Source organism: Chrysemys picta, chromosome 8 (genome assembly GCF_011386835.1).
Source record: "Chrysemys picta bellii isolate R12L10 chromosome 8, ASM1138683v2, whole genome shotgun sequence".
NCBI classification, from domain to species: Eukaryota; Metazoa; Chordata; order Testudines; family Emydidae; genus Chrysemys; species Chrysemys picta.
This window is the reverse complement of record NC_088798.1, coordinates 110341328-110359121: the sequence shown is the minus strand read 5'-3', so window position 1 is coordinate 110359121 and position 17794 is coordinate 110341328. Positions and strand designations below refer to the sequence as shown.

Genomic DNA, 17794 nt, shown 5'->3' with positions numbered 1-17794 from the left:
GCCCCTCCCTGCCCCCCACCGGGGTCACTTCCCTCAGCCTGGAGCCCCTCCCTGCCCCCCACCGGGGCCACTTCCCTCAGCCTGGGGCCCCTCCCTGCCCCATCCCACCGAGCCCGCCTGGGACCCCCCCCGCCAGTGGCCCGGGCTGCAGCTGGGGGGTGTAGCCGGAGCCCGGGCTGGGCGGGGCAAAGAGGCCCGGGACAAGCGCGCGCACACGGCTCTAACAGGCGCGTGTCTCTGAGAGTGGCGGGATGGTCACGCGCGTCCTTTCCCTTCCGGCAGGCGGGGCACGTGGGGGGGGGGCGGGGCAAACAAGGGGAGGGTTGTTATTGGCTGGGATGGAGGCGGGCGGAGTCTGTAACCAGGTCCTTCCCAGGGTGCTCTGCGCGCACCCGGAAGTGGGGCAGGGGTGCGGGCCACGTGTCTGTCGATCATGGCTCGGGAGAAGGCGCCGGAGCCCGAAGCGGCGCCGGAGCGATCGTACCAGGAGCTGCTGGGGAACCTGAACCCGATCGCGCGGCCGCTGGCCTCCCGCAAGCTCACCCGCAAGCTCTACAAGTGCGTCAAGAAAGGTGGGGCCGGGACTGGGGCCGGGCAGGCCACGGGGGGGCGGGACACAGGCTAGCGGACGGGCCCGGGGAGCGGGGGAGCCCCGCTGAGCCCGGGCTGAATTCTGAGGGCCTCGTATTTCTCTTCCAGCGGCGAGACACAAGCAGATCCGGCGGGGAGTGAAGGAAGTTCAGAAATTCATTAACAAGGGCGAGAAAGGGTAAGAACCCACCAGCCCTGGCGCCCCGGGAGCTGCTGCAGCCTCTGCCCAGACAGGCGCTGTCCGGGCACTCGGCTCTGACCGCACCGCACTGGCCTTTAGCACTTCGTCCTATGCCCCATGGCCAGATACGAGACAGCAGCAGCGCCGGGCCCCCTTTGTGACCAATCACCTCCTCAGCGCTCCGTGTTCCCATCTCCCTCTACAGCTACTGATCAGTCTTCTCGCTCTGCTGTTTCAGGATCATAGTCCTTGCGGGAGACACGCTGCCCATTGAAGTTTATTGCCACATCCCCGTCATGTGTGAAGACAGGTCCCTCCCCTATGCTTACATCCCCTCCAAGTCGGTAAGGTCGGGGGGGCTCTCAGGGGTTGTGGGAATCAACCCTTCTTGGGCACCAAGAGGGCATGAAACATTCTAGCAGGATAACAAGTGATGGCTTAGGTGGTGCTTCCTTCGCCCCCCCTTTCTCTTTTTGGTGCTAAGAAGCTCTTGCCCAGGGCATAAAACCCAGGTCTTTGCTGCTGCTCCCCCACAACTCCGTAAAATCACCCATTTGAGCTAAGGGATCCCTAGCAGTGACACTCTACGGCAGAGGTGGGCAAACTTTTTGGCCTGAGGGCCACGTTGGGGTTGCAAAACTGTATGGCAGGCCGGGTAGGGGAGGCTGTGCCTCCCCAAACAGCCTGGCCCCTGCCTCCTATCCGCCACTTCCCACCCCCTGACTACCCTCCTCAGAACTCCTGACCCATCCAACCCCTCCCCCCTGCTCCTTGTCTCCTGAGCCCCCCCATTCAACCCCCCTTTCCCCTGACTGCCCCAACCCCTACCCACACCCTGACAGGCCCCCCGGGACTCCCATGCCTATCCAACGTCCCTCTGTTCCCTGTCCCCTGACAGCCCCTCCCCCCAGAACCTCTGCCCCCATCCAACCGCTCCCTGTCTGCCCCCCAGGACCCCCTGCCCCCATCCAACCTCCCTGCCCCCTTACCATGCGGCTCAGAGCAGCAAAAGCTCATAGCCCAGCCAGAGCCGGGACAGCAGGGGAGGGGCCAGGGGCTAGCCTCCCTGGATGGGAGTTCAGGGGCTGTAGTTTGCCCACCTCTGCTCTACGGGCTGTTTGTCATCCTGCTTCAAGGGTGGGGTTGAAGAGGGGACACTGCCTACCACTGAAGCCATTATTTTGCCAGAGGTAACACAGCCAGGCAAATGCTTTAAGCTGCCTGGGATAATGCTGTGACGTGTGCTCTAGTCTATGGGCCAAAGGAGGCTTTCACCTTTGTTCCTAAAGTATTATTTGCCCAGCTGCAGCCAGGAGATAGCGATGTTCTGTTCTCATCTGGCAGCTCCTTTAAATTGTCCAAATAACAAAACAAAAAACCCAAGGGGAGCCCTACACAATCGTCTCTAAGGGGTGTCTCCAGCTGGCATCCTTAGGGCTTTAACCTGCCGTCGACCCGGCAAGACATTGGCCCTGCTGACTTCGTGCCATCCTTGCAGAGTACAGCTGGGCCCCGTGAGGCCAGACATTCCTGGATCAGCAAGGACAGGCTGGGAGAGGAGTTGGGGAAGAGAAGTCCCTCTAACACAGCAGACCCCCAAATGGGGTCGTACCCTGGCAATCCCTCCTATGCAATGGGTGCTGTCTTGCTCTGCACAGCGTGACCTCGCCTCTGTGGTGTGTGCACGGTCACAGTGCATTGATGATGCCATTTTGTTCTATGAAATGGCTTCCTCGACACAGCATGACCTCACACACCGCACAGCTACGCAGTCACGCTGTGTGGAGGAGGACATTTTGCTCTTCAGAATGATGTACTCGGTACCCTCTGGGGGGCCCAGGAGGAAATAATTCAAATGGGGTTGTCTCACAAAAAGTTTGGGAACCCTTGCTCTAACCTTGCGGGGTGGGAGGGGGAGAGACTGCTCAGCTGTGGGAAGGTTGCTTTACAACGTGGTTCAGTCACTTGGGGGTGGGGGTGATTGTAGGGTCAGGGGAGTCATATTCTCCCCGTGGGGTGGAGTGCAGGGGGTCTGCTCTCCTCCAGAGGAGTGGTAGGGGTCCCACTCCCCCCAGTGGGTGGGGCTGTCTGCTGATGGAGGTCACCAGCAGCTTTCCTGGACATGCCTGATATCCTCTTCCTCTTGTTCAGGATCTGGGAGCAGCTGGAGGCTCAAAGCGCCCAACCTGTGTGATAATGATCAAGCCACATGAGGAGTACCAGGAGGCATATGAGGAGTGTTGGGAGGAGGTTGTGTCCCTTCCTGTCCCCCTGTGAAGTTCCTGCTCTGGAGCTTCTGGCTGGCTGGGCCTGCACTGCCCCAGCAACGTTCGCTGGCCTCCGAGGACTTTACAAAATGAAACGTGCGCTGGTCCTGCAGCGACTTGCTGGGGGCTCAGTGTGGGGGAGAGGGGGCTGCACAGACCCTGGGCTTTTTACATTTAACCCAAAAAAATTGTTCTGAAAGAACTGAGTAGCAGCTGCTGAGGGTGGGGGCAGATGGTGATGAACCTCCCCCTTGAAGGGCGGGGGAGAGCAGGCTTCCTGGACAGGCTAGCAATCCTGTGGGGGACGAGCCCAAGCCTTGAGCAGCGAGTCAGACCTGTTCTGTGGTGGATGAAATAAACCTATTTGTACAGCTGTTTGGTGGGGTTGTTAGTAAAGTCGCTGTTGGAGGCACCCTGGCTTTAAGGCTACGTTCTGAGCAGGCGGCTGATGTGCCATCACCAGCAGGGCTGGGCCTGAAGGCTGGATGATGGAAAGTGGGGGAGGAACAAGGATGACTGTGTAGAAATGACATTGACAGCACAGAAAGGGCTTTCTTTCTGGCCCACCAGCATTTGCCCTGGACTAAATAGAGGCCATTGCGCTGGGTGCAGAAGGGGCTAGAGAGGGTTGGTGTCCCTTTCAGTCAAGCCCAGCCATGGCTAGGTGGGAACCATTGTGTCTGGGGCTTGGACCCCGTGTTAGGAGGCAAAGTGGAGCCTGGGCTAAATGAACAAAAGACTACAGTGAATTTGGCTAAATGAACATAAGGCACGACCCACGCCTACCTACTGCAACATGCACTCCCCAGCCATGGCGCATGGCTGACTGATGGCCTCTCTCTGCATCAAAAATATCAGTGGGGTGAGAGGAATTTGGACTCCTCTCTCCAGCCCTTGGGGGGCAGCTGCTTGTGACCAGTCCCCACAACCCTTGGTTATGCCCAGCCTGCTGAGCGGGGGGTGGAGAGGTATTGAGGACTAGTATGCATTTCTTCTCCCCCCTTCCCCCTGGTGGGGAGATGACTCCAGCATGTGGGATGTCTGACAGGCAGTGAGGCTGGGGTCTCAGAGCTGCAGTCAGCCACGCATGAGGTGATTGTGCAGCATTGTCACGTGCGTTGATTCTATCCTAGTTGGTGCAAAAAACCCTCCACCCTTTCCTTCCACCACTCCGCTGTGCCCCACTGCTGTGCTGGCTGGGGGCAGCCTGGAATGACGAGTTATGACCCACCCCAGCCTCTCATTCAGCTGGGCCCAAAGGGCAACAGATTCCCTCCCTGAGGGCTGCTGAGCCCAGGGGTGAGGTACTGACCAGCTAGCGGGCACCTCGTACCCTGGAGCAGCAGGGAGCTGCTCCATGTGCCTGGAAGCGCTTCAGACAGCGCTCTGATCCGGAGCTGAAAGCCACGGGGCAAACAAACAAGGATGAGCAACCACTTGCTCTGCTCTTAGCAGCAGGTACTAGCAGCTATCCTGGATGTACAGGCTGGAGCCCATCACTACTGGACTCCAGCCGTCACTGCCAGATATGGGTGACGGGAGACAGGGCTGCAGAGCTACTGCAGAGTCCACACCAGGCTCACAGCCCAGTCCCTGCTGGCCAGGCCAGCCTTGCCCCCAGAACAGCCCCAGCACCCTGAGCTCCAGGGGTAGCCATCATGCCCCACTTCTGTACACTCTGCAGCCTTGGAGACTGCCTCTGGAGCAGAATCAAAGGAGCCCAAGCGAGGGCACACTCAGGCTGCAGCTACACAGGGCACTAGAACATTTCTGTACATAGCTCAGGCGAACTTGACCTAGCTGCATCTAGACCAAGGGTTAACAGAAGAATTGTTCCATTAACCTAATTCCTGCTGCTCAGGGAGGTAAATTAGGCAACAGAAAACCCCTGCCATTGCTGTAGGAAGTGCCTGTGTTATGGCACCACAGTGGCACAGCCCTTTACCTTGATACCGTCTGCTCACGAGCAGGGCAGCCCCTGTGAGCTGGGAGAGGTGGTGTTACAATGGCAGCTACAGCCCCAGGGCAACTGCCAGCAATGCCACAGCAGCGCTAAGCATCCGTGGACATGCAGCGCCTGGACGCAGGAAAGCCACTGGCAGCGAAGCAAACGATTGCGATGAGCAGCGGCAGGCCCAGAAGCCCCAACTGCGCACGCTGCAGCCCATGCAGGTGGTGAGCAAGCAGGAAAGGGGTGCAGAAATAATGAAAATGTTTGAGGCTCAGTGTGTCCCTAGAAAACGTGTTACTTGGAACGAGCTGTTCAGGCTAAGAACACAGCCAAGGGAAAACAGGAATTTGTCACAGGACTGTAAACACTCAAAGACCAGAGTGTCCCACTTGTAACAGAAAGCGAGTCTGTGAAGGATTACTAAGCGTGATGGCTCTGACATCCCAAGCAGCAGAACATACACAAAAGCACCCTAAAGAAAGGCACGGAGCACGTGACTGAATACCAGAGTGAAATCAACAAGGCCAAAGGTCAGAAATTAAAATTGGGCAGGGACAGAAAAATGGAAGCAAAAAATGTCAGAGATTTGGAAACCAGCATGACTATAAGAAATGGCCGGGATTCAGGCACTTGGTCAATGATTTAAAGCCCATTCGGACTTCAGGCTTCAGTGCTGCGATATTTTGCCCCAGCTGCAGCGATGCTTCTAAAGGAGGGCTGGGTGTGGCAGGGGACTGACTGGTTGCCAGTCTTTTATGCCTCCAGGGCTGTGACCACCGCAGAAAGGCTGTATACCTATAGAGAGCCACTAGGTCTGGTGTATGGATGTACATGATTTCACTACTTTCTCTAGTGTTGTAGCTTCAAAGTAGAAACTGACCACAAACCACTGATTGCAATACACATAAAGAGGCTTGAAAAGCATCACCAAGGATACCGAAGCCTGAGGGGGACCCAATCACACTCTGTGAAGGGCTGTTACAAACAGGACAGGGATCAATTGTTCTCCATGTCCACTGAAGGTAGGATCACAAGAAATGGCTTAATCTGCAGCAAGGGAGATTTAGGTTAGATATTAGGACAAACTTCCTAACTAGGCTTCCAGAGGATGCTGGAATTCCACAGCCTTCGAGGGTTTTAAAAGCAGGTTGGACCATCACCTGCCAGGCATGGTCCTGTCTCAGTGCAGGGGGCTGGACTTGATGGCCTCAAAGTCCCTTCCATCCCCACATTTCTCTGATTCTTCGGAATACTCAGCAGCTATGGGACAAAGGACAACTAAGGAGTCTGGGAAAGAGAAGATTGGTGAGAGATTGGCAAGATGGGCACTGGCCAGTCAAAGCACCAGCGACCAAAGAGGAGCACAGACAAAGGCAAAATCTTACCCCGGAATTGTAAGCATCTGCCACGATACCCGACAACGTGGCCACGACAAGTGAAGTGAGAGCAGACACAAGATGGAAACAAGTCACAAACTGACCATGAGGTGGACCAGTCTTACAGACCTGGGTTGCAGATGGGGAAGATTGCTGAAATGCCCTCAGGGACGGATTGAGCCGTGTTAAGTTGTGTTAAAGCAACTTGAAGGTGGTTACATCAGTTACTGTATTGGTTCTAGTTGAAAGAGAACTGTTTTTGTTCAGTAACGGGATCTAAAAGATGGACCACGTGCTATAGTTCTCCAGGACAGCTAGCCACTATCCAGTCTTGGGTTTCTCTGTGATCCCTCGGGCTGGGGAAGAACCAAAGGAGCCTAGGACAGGCCAGTCACAGTAGGACATTTGTTACCTGGTTCTGTTTAGAATAAAGGGTTTATCTTGACACTGGTCTGTTTGTCATAAAGCTGCTACCCCACCCAGGCTTAGTGTCCTGGAGCCCACATGTGCCTCCTCCCATTCTGTCTCCTTACCCCACCCCCCATATGCACCCCACCTCACCCCTCCATTTTTCAGATCTAACAGCAGCTCTTCCCCCTCATTTCTGTGCCCTATTTTGTAGACTGATGCAGGGCCGGCAGGACCCAGAGAGGGACATAGCCGCAGCCCCCACACCAGAAAGCGTGCCCCCTCTTACAGTGGGGTTCATGTCATCTTTGGCCCCAAGCTGTTAAGGACCCAGCCCTCCTGTCTCCCAGGTTAAATCTGACACTGCCTCCTGAGCCAGGAGGCCCTTCCCTGCTGCCCAAGGAGCTCCGAGAGCAAGGAGGAAAGGCTAACAGGCTTTATTTTCTGGAATTTATAAAATGGCTCCAGGCAGCTCCCGCTTTAATATTTACAATGCCAAAAATATCAGTAAATGCACAAGGGACTGTACAGCACGGCCACTGCCCGGCAGAGGGCTCGGAACGCTCCAGTAGCCACGCTCGCGGCCAGGAGGGGTCTGCCTATGACTGAGCAGACAGCTGCCCGGCACTCCGGACAGGCAGAGTGAGCAGGGCAGCATAAGCCAGATCACTAGGAGAGCACACACAGGCAGCAGCAAGCACATCACACTGCTGCTCTGTCCAGTCTCAGAGGGTGGTCAGGCTCAGGTCCCACTGCTCTGGACCTTGCACTAGGTTCAGCAGAAGGAAGGGACCCCAATGGGGCTGCAGTGGACGGAGCTGCTCTCAGACCCTCAGCCTAACAGGCAGCCCATGCCCTGCCGTGGGCAGCACCACCGCCTCTCGCACTGCGAGGGTGGGACAGGCCATCTAAGGGGAAGAGCAGTGACCTATTGCCACAGTCCTTCCAACCCCACCAGCGTCAGAAGATGATGCGCTTCCCATCAGCCGGGTTCTGCTCCATGGGGCAGTAGGGACACTTCAGCCTGAGGAGAGGTCCAGAGACAAAGGCATCAGGCAGGAAGGCCAGGGAACACAGAGAAAACGGCAGAGCTCTGGGGCACTGCAGGGGACCGACAGCAGCAGAAGTCTGCCCCTCCCGGCACAGTCCAGCCCTCAAGGCTCAGTCTAAGGAAGGCCTGGGGCTGGCCGTAGGCAGGCAGCAGCACTGCTTGTGCACCCTACTTCCCAGCCCCAGAGATAACAAGCCCTGCTCATCAGCATGCACGGCACCCAGCCCGTTCAGGCTCACTGCTACCCGCAGCACCCAGCTGCAGGGGAGCTCGGGAAGGCGATCTGGCCCAGACTAGCACAAGGCCAGCCAGGAACCCTGGCGGTACAGGGCACAGGCCAAGGGATCTTCAGAGCACTCACACTCCCATGGCACCGGGCTGCGTCACACAAAGTGATGCCAGGCGAGGGCCAAGCCTGCAGGACAGGGGCTGCAGGGCGGAGGTGGGGCAGGGTCCACGGCCTGAGCATGTCAAGAAACCAAACTTACTTCCCCCCATTGATGAGCTTGTTGAGCGCGTCCCGGGAGATGACGTGCCCGCAGATGAGTTTGATAGGCGGATTGGAGTCAGTCGTCTGCTGGCGAAGGATGGGGCAGGCGAACACTGAGTGGTACCAGCACTTCATGCCCAGCTCAATTTCAATCTGCCAAGAGAGCGCAGGGAGGTCAGCCCCACTGCCTCGCCCCGCCCCCCCGCCCCCCATCGAGATGGCACTTACAGGCAGCTCATCCTTGTGGCTCCAGACACCCGTGCACTGTCTCTGCTCAATCACCGCCTTGATGTTCATCAGCACGGGCAGCGCCACACATCCAGACGCGAAGCTGCGTGAGAGGGAGAGGCCTTAGCACTTGGTGGTGCTGCTAAGGGGGGACCCTGCCGGCCCTGGCCTGGGGCTTACCTGACACTGAGAGGGGATTCCACCGAGAGCCCCAGCAGGGCACAGGCGTCGCGGGTGAAGGTCTCGCAGATCTCTGTCCAGTGCCGGGCATCCAGCAGGTGGCAGTACGGGGAGTTCTCAATGCCCAGGGGCAGGTACACCAGGCTGCCCATCATGACCTGGATCTCTGAACAACACAACACCTGGTTGGCCTCAAGAAGCAGTATGGCCCCAGCCCCCACCCTGTCCTGCCAACCAGCCAATGCCTCCAGTACGGGGCTAGTGATGGGGCCCCTGTAGCCTGGGAACGGGGCTACCCAGCCGGGCAGTCCCGTGCCCCACTAGGGAGGCCAGTGGCAGGGCCCCACCTGGCACAGTCTCACCTCGCTGGTGCAGGCGGGCAAAGGGCTGGAAGTGGCGAGCGTAGCTCAGGGCCTCCAGCTGCTTGTCAGGGCCACCAGCCAGGAGCCGGATGAAGTGGAGACGATACAGCTTGAATTCCAGGGAGCTGTTCAGCTCCAGCAGACGCTGCCTGTTTGAGATTGCCCAGCTGGATAGGAAAGAACAGGGGGCAGCTAAGTCCTGGCTGTCCTGGGGAGGTGGGCCAGGACAGCCAGGAAGCTCTCACTGATGCCCAACCTGACAAGACGAGGATGGGGTTATTCCCGTTCCTGGAGACTGTTTTGTGTGAAATGCCCCTGGCCGGGCTGGCCTAGAGGGCTCCTTTCCCTCCAGTGTCTATAATTCCAGGGACTGCCCAGGTAGCACCAGAGTCAGTTGGGGTGAAAAGGAACATAAGTGGCTCATGGGCAGGAGGGTGTGCCAGGCCCTGCAGATGGCGCTGCCCCAGGAGGGCTGGTCAGGGGGCGTTAAGGAGCATTGTGCTTGTAGGCCTCATTCCAACAGGGGTGCAAGGTGCATGCTCCAGCAGGCAGGGTGAGTGAGATCATCACACGTTAGCTGGGGTGCACCGGGCTCTCCCTTGACCAGCCAAAGCACCCCATACCCCAACCCAGACTCGGTGCATGAGTCTAGCAGAAGGGGAGGGGCTACTTTCAGTAAGGGTGGGGAGGCTGTGGGCGAGGAGGGGCACTGGATGCTCGGCACTCCCAGATGATTGGTTCTTACTCCAGAGCAGGACGCAGGTCCTGCTCGTGCAGCGCTTCCAGGATCCGGTTCAGCTCCAAGAACGGCTGCTTGAAGTCCAAGTCCACATTCAGGGTGGACTCCTGTGGAGAATGAGAGCCAGTGGTCACATCCCACCATCCTCTTGGGGAGGGCGGCATGCACCGGGGCGGAGGGGTGGTGCCAGGAGAGGCTCCCCAGCCAGAGATGGGTGAGGTTTCCTACCCTGCGTGATGGAGAGAGGCCCTCCACCTTGGAGCACAGAGCACATGCAGGAGAGCAGCAGACTTGGCAGCTGCAATTCGGTCCCTGCAGAGCTGGGCAGGGCCTCATACCAACTGGCCTGGGTCAGCTAGAGGTGCTGGCCTGGAGCGAACCTTGCCAGTGGCTAATGCTGAGTAAGGCCCACTCACCAGACAGCAGGTCACAGCACTCCTGGTTCCCCCTGCCCCAGGGAGGCCACAACCCTCCCTCACACAATGCTGCTGTGTGGCAAGCTAGCACCAGTCTCATGACCGGCAGCCCTGGTACCTGGGACAGCTCCTCCGCCACACTCAGCATGCCCTGCTGGTACAAGTGCTCCACAATCGCCATCTGCAGAATCTGCTGCTGCTTCTCCCGCGACTCCCAGACGGAATCCGAGACCACGCTGCAGAGCTCGGCATCGAAGTTCTGGGAGATGAATGAGAGGAGTCAGTGGTGCCCCTGAGAATGAGGGGACAGCCCCCCATCTGTCACCTCCCGGCCTGATCACATGCTCACAAACAAACCCCCTGCAGCTGCCTGCAAAGCCACCCCACAACAGCACCCTCCCACCCAAACCACTGCGGCCCCTGCATGGAGCTGCATTCAATTGGCTGGCTGGATCACAGCCTCAGAGCCACAACAGCGCATTTCTGGGTGGGTGGCGGCACAGTAGTAGGAGGTCATGACGCTCTGTGCCTCAAAGCAGCACCCTGGACCCCCCATATTCACCCCATCATATAATTATGATCTATTTCATACAAAGCATGCCATGTAAGGAATCATATGAAAGGTCATGATCTGCAGAAACCCATTGTTCTGTCCAAATATGTATGCCATTTGTGTGTATGAAGTTGTGAGATTTTGCTGTATGGTTGTTACTAGTTCTCTAGTGACAACAGAGGAGGTGATCCCCACCCAGGAAGGTGTTAAGTGACCACTAAACAGCAGGGGAGTTGTAAACAAGGGATTTACAATACAAGTACAGTAAGAGAGCTGCACAAGAATCACACAATGGGGGATTGCTCAACTCCATGACTCAGCAAAGCCCACCTGGTTTTCCAGGCACAGGGACTGAGGATATAAAATAGGGGACAGCGGCATCATGCCTTGGCCTTTCGCCTCCCCCACCTACGCTGGAAGCAACAAGAACACTGGGAAGACAAAGACTTGAACTGAGGAGACTGGTCCCAGGCTTAAAGGGGAAGCCTGTGTGTTAAGGACTATAACCTATTTGCAACATCCAGTGGGATGAGAAAAACTGCTTCATCCCAATACTGCCTAATGTAATAAGGTTTAAGATTTAGACTGCACACTTATCTTTTATTTCCTTTGGTAACTATCTCTGACCTTTTGTGGCTACCACTTCTAATCACTTAAAATCTCTCTGTAGTTAATAAATCTGTTTTATATTTTACCTAAAACAGTGTGTTTCAATTGAAGTGCTTGGTAAATCTCAGCTCAGTTTACAAAGGCTAGTGTCTGTCCTCTCCACATCGAGGGAGGGCAGACTGGGTAATAAACGTACACTGGTCAGGCTTCTGACCAGGGCAAGACGGAACAGCTCTGGGGTGCAAGACTGGGGTCTTAGAAGATTTGCTGGTGCTTTTCTCCATGTGATTCATGAGTGTCTCTGGGAGCATTTAGCTGGGGGTGGGCTCCACATGCTGTTGTACTGAGTGATAACAGCGCCTGGAGGGGTTTGCTTCTTTTCACTAGCAAAGCATTGTGAGAGTTTGGAGAGTTAAGGGGGCACAGCAGTACCCCAGTTCCAGCTGTACCCCGGGGAGCCCGTCACAGAGGTGGAATGTGAGTTCCTTAGGGCCAAGAACACGTCAGCACGGGAGGGCCCCGATCCTGACTGCAGCACATATAACGGGCATGAACGCACAGGAGCAGGAGATGCTCAGGACCATAGAAAGCCCAACACCATGAAAACTGGCTCCCACCATGATGCCACTGGGCACCAGCAGATGAGGGAGACCTTGGGGGAAATCTTCTTCCCATGCTCCAGCCTGCCGAGGGCCAAAGAACCAATGGGAGCGAAAGCCATCACTAAGGCAGGGATTCCCATCTGGTGCCCAGGTCCAGCCCCTGGACTCTAGACGAAAGGGAGTACTCACCCTATCGATGGCTTTGCCCACCCTGGAGACACTGCTGTGAATATCTTTATGGTCCGAGGCCAGTTTCTGCACCGTGTCTTTGATCTTCCGACAGCACTGGGCCATCACCAGGGAGAGCGTGGCAGAGAGCGGTGCCCCCTGCAGGGCTGCAGCAGAAAGGCTCTTCAGACCTGGCTGCGCGGACTAGCCAGGAGCCTATTCCAGGAAGTGCAAGGCCCTTACTGCTAAGGCTTTGCACCAGAAAAGCAGTAGCTCTGAGCTACATCTGCCAAACTCTGCACCATGCACCAGAACTCCCCCTCCCCCGCCAGAACAACGAGCCCTGTGCTAGACTGCGGTGTGACTTCCGTTTAACTAAACCACCTCTAATCCACCCGAGTTTGGGAACTGCTCCCCGCTGCAGGGCTGGGATCCGGAGCAGCCTGAGCGCCCAGGGGCCAGATAATGCAGAACTGAATGGGAGCAGCTGGAAATGGTTGGTGCAGCCGAGGGCTTTGACCAGTGCTGGTCTAGAGTAGGGGTGAGCAAACTTTTTGGCCCGAGGGCCACATCGGGGTTGTGCAACTGTATTGAGGGCCGGGTAGGGAAGGATGTGCCTCCCCAAACAGCCTGGCCCCCGCCTCCTGACTGCCCCCCTCAGAGCCCCCAACCCGTCCAACCCCCCCTTCTCCTTGTCCCCTGACCACCCCCTCCCGGGACCCCCGCCCCTTAACCAACCCCCCTGCTCCCTGTCCCCTGACTGCCCCGACCCCTGTCCACACCCCCGCCCCCTGACAGCCCCCCCGGGACTCCCACTCCCAACCCTCCCTGTTCCCCATCCCCTGACTGCCTCCCCCGAATCTCTGCCCCATCCAATCACCCCCTGCTCCCTGACTGCCCCCCAGGACTCCCCGCTCCCTTACCCAACCCCCCTGCTCCCCACCCCCTTACCAGCAGCAGGAGCTCACAGCCACGACACCCGGCCAGAGCCAGCTGCGCTCCCCACGCTGCCCAGTGGGAGCAGCGGGCCAGAGCGCGGCCCGCACTGTGGCGTGGCTGCGGGGGAGGGGGGACAGGCTCCCCGGCCGGGATCTCAGGGGCCGGGCAGGACGGTCCCATGGGCCGTAATTTGCCCACGTCTGGTCTAGAGCAACAGCCTCAGATACTCAATAGCACCCTTTGCAGGCAGACACCTCACAGCGCGCGCCCGGACAGAAAGCTCTGCTAGGATTCCGCCCCCCAAGAGCAGGCGTGTCCCCACACTGGCCTACAGCCTCCCTAGTCAGAACGAGGGCTGAGCCACAGGGCTGTCTGCTCAGTGGAGGTCAGTCTCCATCCATAGATCTGCCATCAGTGACCACCCCGCCCGGACACGGCGCTCTGCTCCTAAGTACCAAGCTGCGGTTTGGGAACAGGACCGGCTCCAGAAGCAGCACTGTGCTGTGTCACTACATCATGCTGGCGAGCTGTGGTACCTGCGCTGCCGAGCTCCTGGCGCAGTTGGCTCACGTAACAGAGCAGCTCCTCTAGGCTCTGCTCACAGTGCTGCCCGTAGCTCAGGAACTTGTGCAGCACTTTGTCCAGCTCTCGCTCCACACAGGCGCACAGCTCCATCACCCAACGGACCCTATGGGGAGAAGCACACAACACAGGCGTGCGGTTCCATCATCCGACGGGCCCTACGGGGGGGAGCACACCGCACAGGCGCATGGCTCCATCATCCGACGGGCCCTACGGGGGGAGCACACCGCACAGGCGCACGGCTCCATCGCCCGACAGGTCCTGCGGGGGGAACGCGCCCCACAGGCACACGGCTCCATCATCCGACGGACCCTACGGGGGCAGCGCACCGCACAGGCACACGGCTCCATCGCCCGACGGACCCTGCGGGGGCAGCGCACCGCACAGGCGCGCGGCTCCATCACCCGACGGGCCCTGCGGGGGGAGCGCACCGCACAGGCCAATGGCTCCATCACCCGACGGACCCTACGGGGGCAGCGCACCGCACAGGCGCGCGGCTCCATCGCCCGACGGACCCTGCGGGGGCAGCGCACCGCACAGGCGCGTGGCTCCATCACCCGACGGGCCCTGCGGGGGGAGCGCACCGCACAGGCCAATGGCTCCATCACCCGACGGACCCTGCGGGGGGAGCGCACCGCACAGGCCTGCGGCTCCATCACCCGACGGACCCTGCGGGGGGAGCGCACCGCACAGGCGCGCGGCTCCATCGCCCGACGGGCCCTACGGGGGGAACGCACCATACAGGCCAATGGCTCCATCCCCCGACGGGCCCTGCGGGGGCTGCGCACCGCACAGGCCAATGGCTCCATCGCCCGACGGGCCCTACGGGGGGAACGCACCGCACAGGTGCGCGGCTCCATCGCCCGACGGGCCCTACGGGGGGAACGCACCGCACAGGCCAATGGCTCCATCGCCCGACGGGCCCTGCGGGGGGAACGCACCGCACAGGCCAATGGCTCCATCGCCCGACGGGCCCTACGGGGGGAACGCACCATACAGGCCAATGGCTCCATCACCCGACGGGCCCTGCGGGGGGAGCGCACCGCACAGGCGCGCGGCTCCATCACCCGACGGACCCTGCGGGGGGGACGCACCGCACAGGCCAATGGCTCCATCCCCCGACGGACCCTGCGGGGGGAACGCACCGCACAGGCCAATGGCTCCATCACCCGACGGACCCTACGGGGGGAACGCACCGCACAGGCCAATGGCTCCATCACCCGACGGACCCTGCGGGGGGGACGCACCGCACAGGCCAATGGCTCCATCACCCGACGGGCCCTGCGGGGGGGACGCACCGCACAGGCCAATGGCTCCATCGCCCGACGGACCCTGCGGGGGCAGCGCACCGCACCGCACAGGCCAATCGCTCCATCGCCCGACGGACCCTACAGGGGGAACGCACCGCACAGGCCAATGGCTCCATCACCCGACGGGCCCTGCGGGGGGAACGCACCGCACAGGCCAATGGCTCCATCGCCCGACGGGCCCTACGGGGGGAACGCACCATACAGGCCAATGGCTCCATCACCCGACGGGCCCTGCGGGGGGAGCGCACCGCACAGGCCAATGGCTCCATCACCCGACGGGCCCTGCGGGGGGAGCGCACCGCACAGGCGCGCGGCTCCATCACCCGACGGACCCTGCGGGGGGGACGCACCGCACAGGCCAATGGCTCCATCCCCCGACGGACCCTGCGGGGGGAACGCACCGCACAGGCCAATGGCTCCATCACCCGACGGACCCTACGGGGGGAACGCACCGCACAGGCCAATGGCTCCATCACCCGACGGACCCTGCGGGGGGGAGCGCACCGCACAGGCCAATGGCTCCATCACCCGACGGGCCCTGCGGGGGGAGCGCACCGCACAGGCCAATGGCTCCATCACCCGACGGGCCCTGCGGGGGGAGCGCACCGCACAGGCGCGCGGCTCCATCACCCGACGGACCCTGCGGGGGGGACGCACCGCACAGGCCAATGGCTCCATCCCCCGACGGACCCTGCGGGGGGAACGCACCGCACAGGCCAATGGCTCCATCACCCGACGGACCCTACGGGGGGAACGCACCGCACAGGCCAATGGCTCCATCACCCGACGGACCCTGCGGGGGGGAGCGCACCGCACAGGCCAATGGCTCCATCACCCGACGGGCCCTGCGGGGGGGACGCACCGCACAGGCCAATGGCTCCATCGCCCGACGGACCCTGCGGGGGCAGCGCACCGCACAGGCCAATCGCTCCATCGCCCGACGGGCCCTGCGGGGGGAACGCACCGCACAGGCCAATGGCTCCATCGCCCGACGGGCCCTGCGGGGGGAACGCACCGCACAGGCCAATGGCTCCATCACCCGACGGGCCCTGCGGGGGGGACGCACCGCACAGGCCAATGGCTCCATCACCCGACGGGCCCTGCGGGGGGAGCGCACCGCACAGGCCAATGGCTCCATCCCCCGACGGGCCCTGCGGGGGGAGCGCACCGCACAGGCGCGCGGCTCCATCACCCGACGGACCCTGCGGGGGGGACGCACCGCACAGGCCAATGGCTCCATCCCCCGACGGACCCTGCGGGGGGAGCGCACCGCACAGGCCAATGGCTCCATCACCCGACGGACCCTGCGGGGGGAACGCACCGCACAGGCCAATGGCTCCATCACCCGACGGACCCTGCGGGGGGAACGCACCGCACAGGCCAATGGCTCTATCGCCCGACGGGCCCTACGGGGGGAGCGCACCGCACAGGCCAATGGCTCCATCACCCGACGGACCCTGCGGGGGGAACGCACCGCACAGGCCAATGGCTCCATCACCCGACGGACCCTGCGGGGGGAACGCACCGCACAGGCCAATGGCTCCATCACCCGACGGACCCTGCGGGGGGAACGCACCGCACAGGCCAATGGCTCCATCGCCCGACGGACCCTGCGGGGGGAACGCACCGCACAGGCCAATGGCTCTATCGCCCGACGGGCCCTACGGGGGGAGCGCACCGCACAGGCCAATGGCTCCATCACCCGACGGACCCTGCGGGGGGAACGCACCGCACAGGCCAATGGCTCCATCGCCCGACGGGCCCTGCGGGGGGAACGCACCGCACAGGCCAATGGCTCCATCGCCCGACGGGCCCTGCGGGGGGAACGCACCGCACAGGCGCGCGGCTCCATCGCCCGACGGACCCTGCGGGGGCAGCGCACCACACAGGCGCGCGGCTCCATCGCCCCCCCCTCCGCACGCGCGGCCCCCCGGACCCTGCCGAGCTGGGGCTCCAGCCCCCGAGGCCGCCGGGCTCGGCCCGCTCCACTCACCCGGCGCCGGGGCGGCCTCAGCCCAGCGCTTCCGGCAGCTGCCGCGTCCGGGGCCCGGACTGTCCCACTGCGCGGCGGGATCCCCCTCCCCGGGAGACGCGCAGTGGTAGGTTCCTACGGCAGCCGGCGTGGGAGGGGGCTAGACTGGCCCATTACTGCGGGAGGGGCTTACCTAGGGACTCGCCGCCCCCTGGTCTCCCGAGCTTGGTACCGCCCGTCCACAGTGCGGGCAAACCATCCTCGCCGGGCAGGGGGAAGGGGAGAGCGCTGGAATGTACCATTTCCTGGGTGTTTAGCCCGAGATTCCTGGCCGTCTGGGCACCCAAACTGCCGTGCAGCGCGCGGCTCCTCGCGGGGGGGGTCGGTGCTGGGGGGAGGGTACCGTGCAGGGGAGTCGGGGGGGGTCAGTGCGGGAGGGTGGGAACGGTGCGGGGGGGTCAGTGCTGGGGGGAGGGAACGGTTCGGGGGGGGGTCAGTACTGTGGGGAGGGTACCGTGCAGAGGGTTCGGGGGGGTCAGTGCGGGAGGGTGGGAACGGTGCGGGGGGGTCAGTGCTGGGGGGAGGGAACGGTTCGGGGGGGGTCAGTACTGGGGGGAGGGTACCGTGCAGGGGGGTCGGGGGGGGTCAGTGCGGGAGGGTGGGAACGGTGCGGGGGGGGTCAGTGCTGGGGGGAGGGAATGGTGCGGGGGGGTCAGTGCTGGGGGGAGGGTACCGTGCAGGGGGTTCGGGGGGTCAGTGCGGGAGGGTGGGAACGGTGCGGGGAGGGGGGGGTCAGTGCTGGGGGGAGGGTACGGTGCA

At 61.3% G+C, this 17794-nt stretch overlaps 2 protein-coding genes across 5 annotated transcripts; one reads left to right on the top strand and one right to left on the bottom strand.

Annotated features, from left to right (window-relative positions):
* Nucleotides 1-369: 369 nt before the first annotated feature.
* NHP2 (NHP2 ribonucleoprotein) lies at nt 370-6811 on the top strand. Its single transcript, XM_065555247.1, has 4 exons — nt 370-572; nt 700-769; nt 1011-1116; nt 2924-6811. Exons 1-4 carry the CDS (start codon nt 434-436, stop codon nt 3047-3049), a joined length of 441 nt encoding a protein of 146 aa, XP_065411319.1. The 5' UTR covers nt 370-433; the 3' UTR covers nt 3050-6811.
* Nucleotides 6812-7195: 384 nt separating this feature from the next.
* RMND5B (required for meiotic nuclear division 5 homolog B) lies at nt 7196-17222 on the bottom strand. 4 transcript variants are annotated; one of them, XM_065555243.1, is made up of 10 exons: nt 17169-17222; nt 13648-13799; nt 12194-12339; nt 10359-10499; nt 9831-9931; nt 9086-9252; nt 8724-8889; nt 8544-8646; nt 8314-8468; nt 7196-7798 (listed from the first exon to the last, which is right to left on the bottom strand). In XM_065555243.1, exons 2-10 carry the CDS (start codon nt 13784-13786, stop codon nt 7735-7737), a joined length of 1182 nt encoding a protein of 393 aa, XP_065411315.1. In that variant the 5' UTR covers nt 13787-13799; nt 17169-17222; the 3' UTR covers nt 7196-7734. The 4 variants fall into 4 exon arrangements, with proteins under 4 accessions (XP_065411315.1, XP_065411314.1, XP_065411318.1 ...); XM_065555242.1 differs by having other exon boundaries at nt 16997-17196; XM_065555246.1 differs by lacking the exon at nt 17169-17222 and adding an exon at nt 16997-17091 and having other exon boundaries at nt 12194-12388.
* Between the last annotated feature and the right edge of the window lie 572 nt (nt 17223-17794).

Excerpts from the sequence above, each read along its gene's own strand:
- NHP2 (XM_065555247.1), top strand. The coding sequence starts at position 434 with ATGGCTCGGGAGAAGGCGCCGGAGCCCGAAGCGGCGCCGGAGCGATCG. Across the intron at positions 573-699 it reads CTACAAGTGCGTCAAGAAAG|CGGCGAGACACAAGCAGATC; the intron begins GTGGGGCCGGGA and ends TTTCTCTTCCAG. Across the intron at positions 770-1,010 it reads ATTAACAAGGGCGAGAAAGG|GATCATAGTCCTTGCGGGAG; the intron begins GTAAGAACCCAC and ends CTGCTGTTTCAG.
- RMND5B (XM_065555243.1), bottom strand. The coding sequence starts at position 13,786 with ATGGAGCTGTGCGCCTGTGTGGAGCGAGAGCTGGACAAAGTGCTGCAC. Across the intron at positions 8,890-9,085 it reads TGCCCGCCTGCACCAGCGAG|AGATCCAGGTCATGATGGGC; the intron begins GTGAGACTGTGC and ends TGTGTTGTTCAG. Across the intron at positions 7,799-8,313 it reads AAGCTCATCAATGGGGGGAA|GCTGAAGTGTCCCTACTGCC; the intron begins GTAAGTTTGGTT and ends ACCTCTCCTCAG.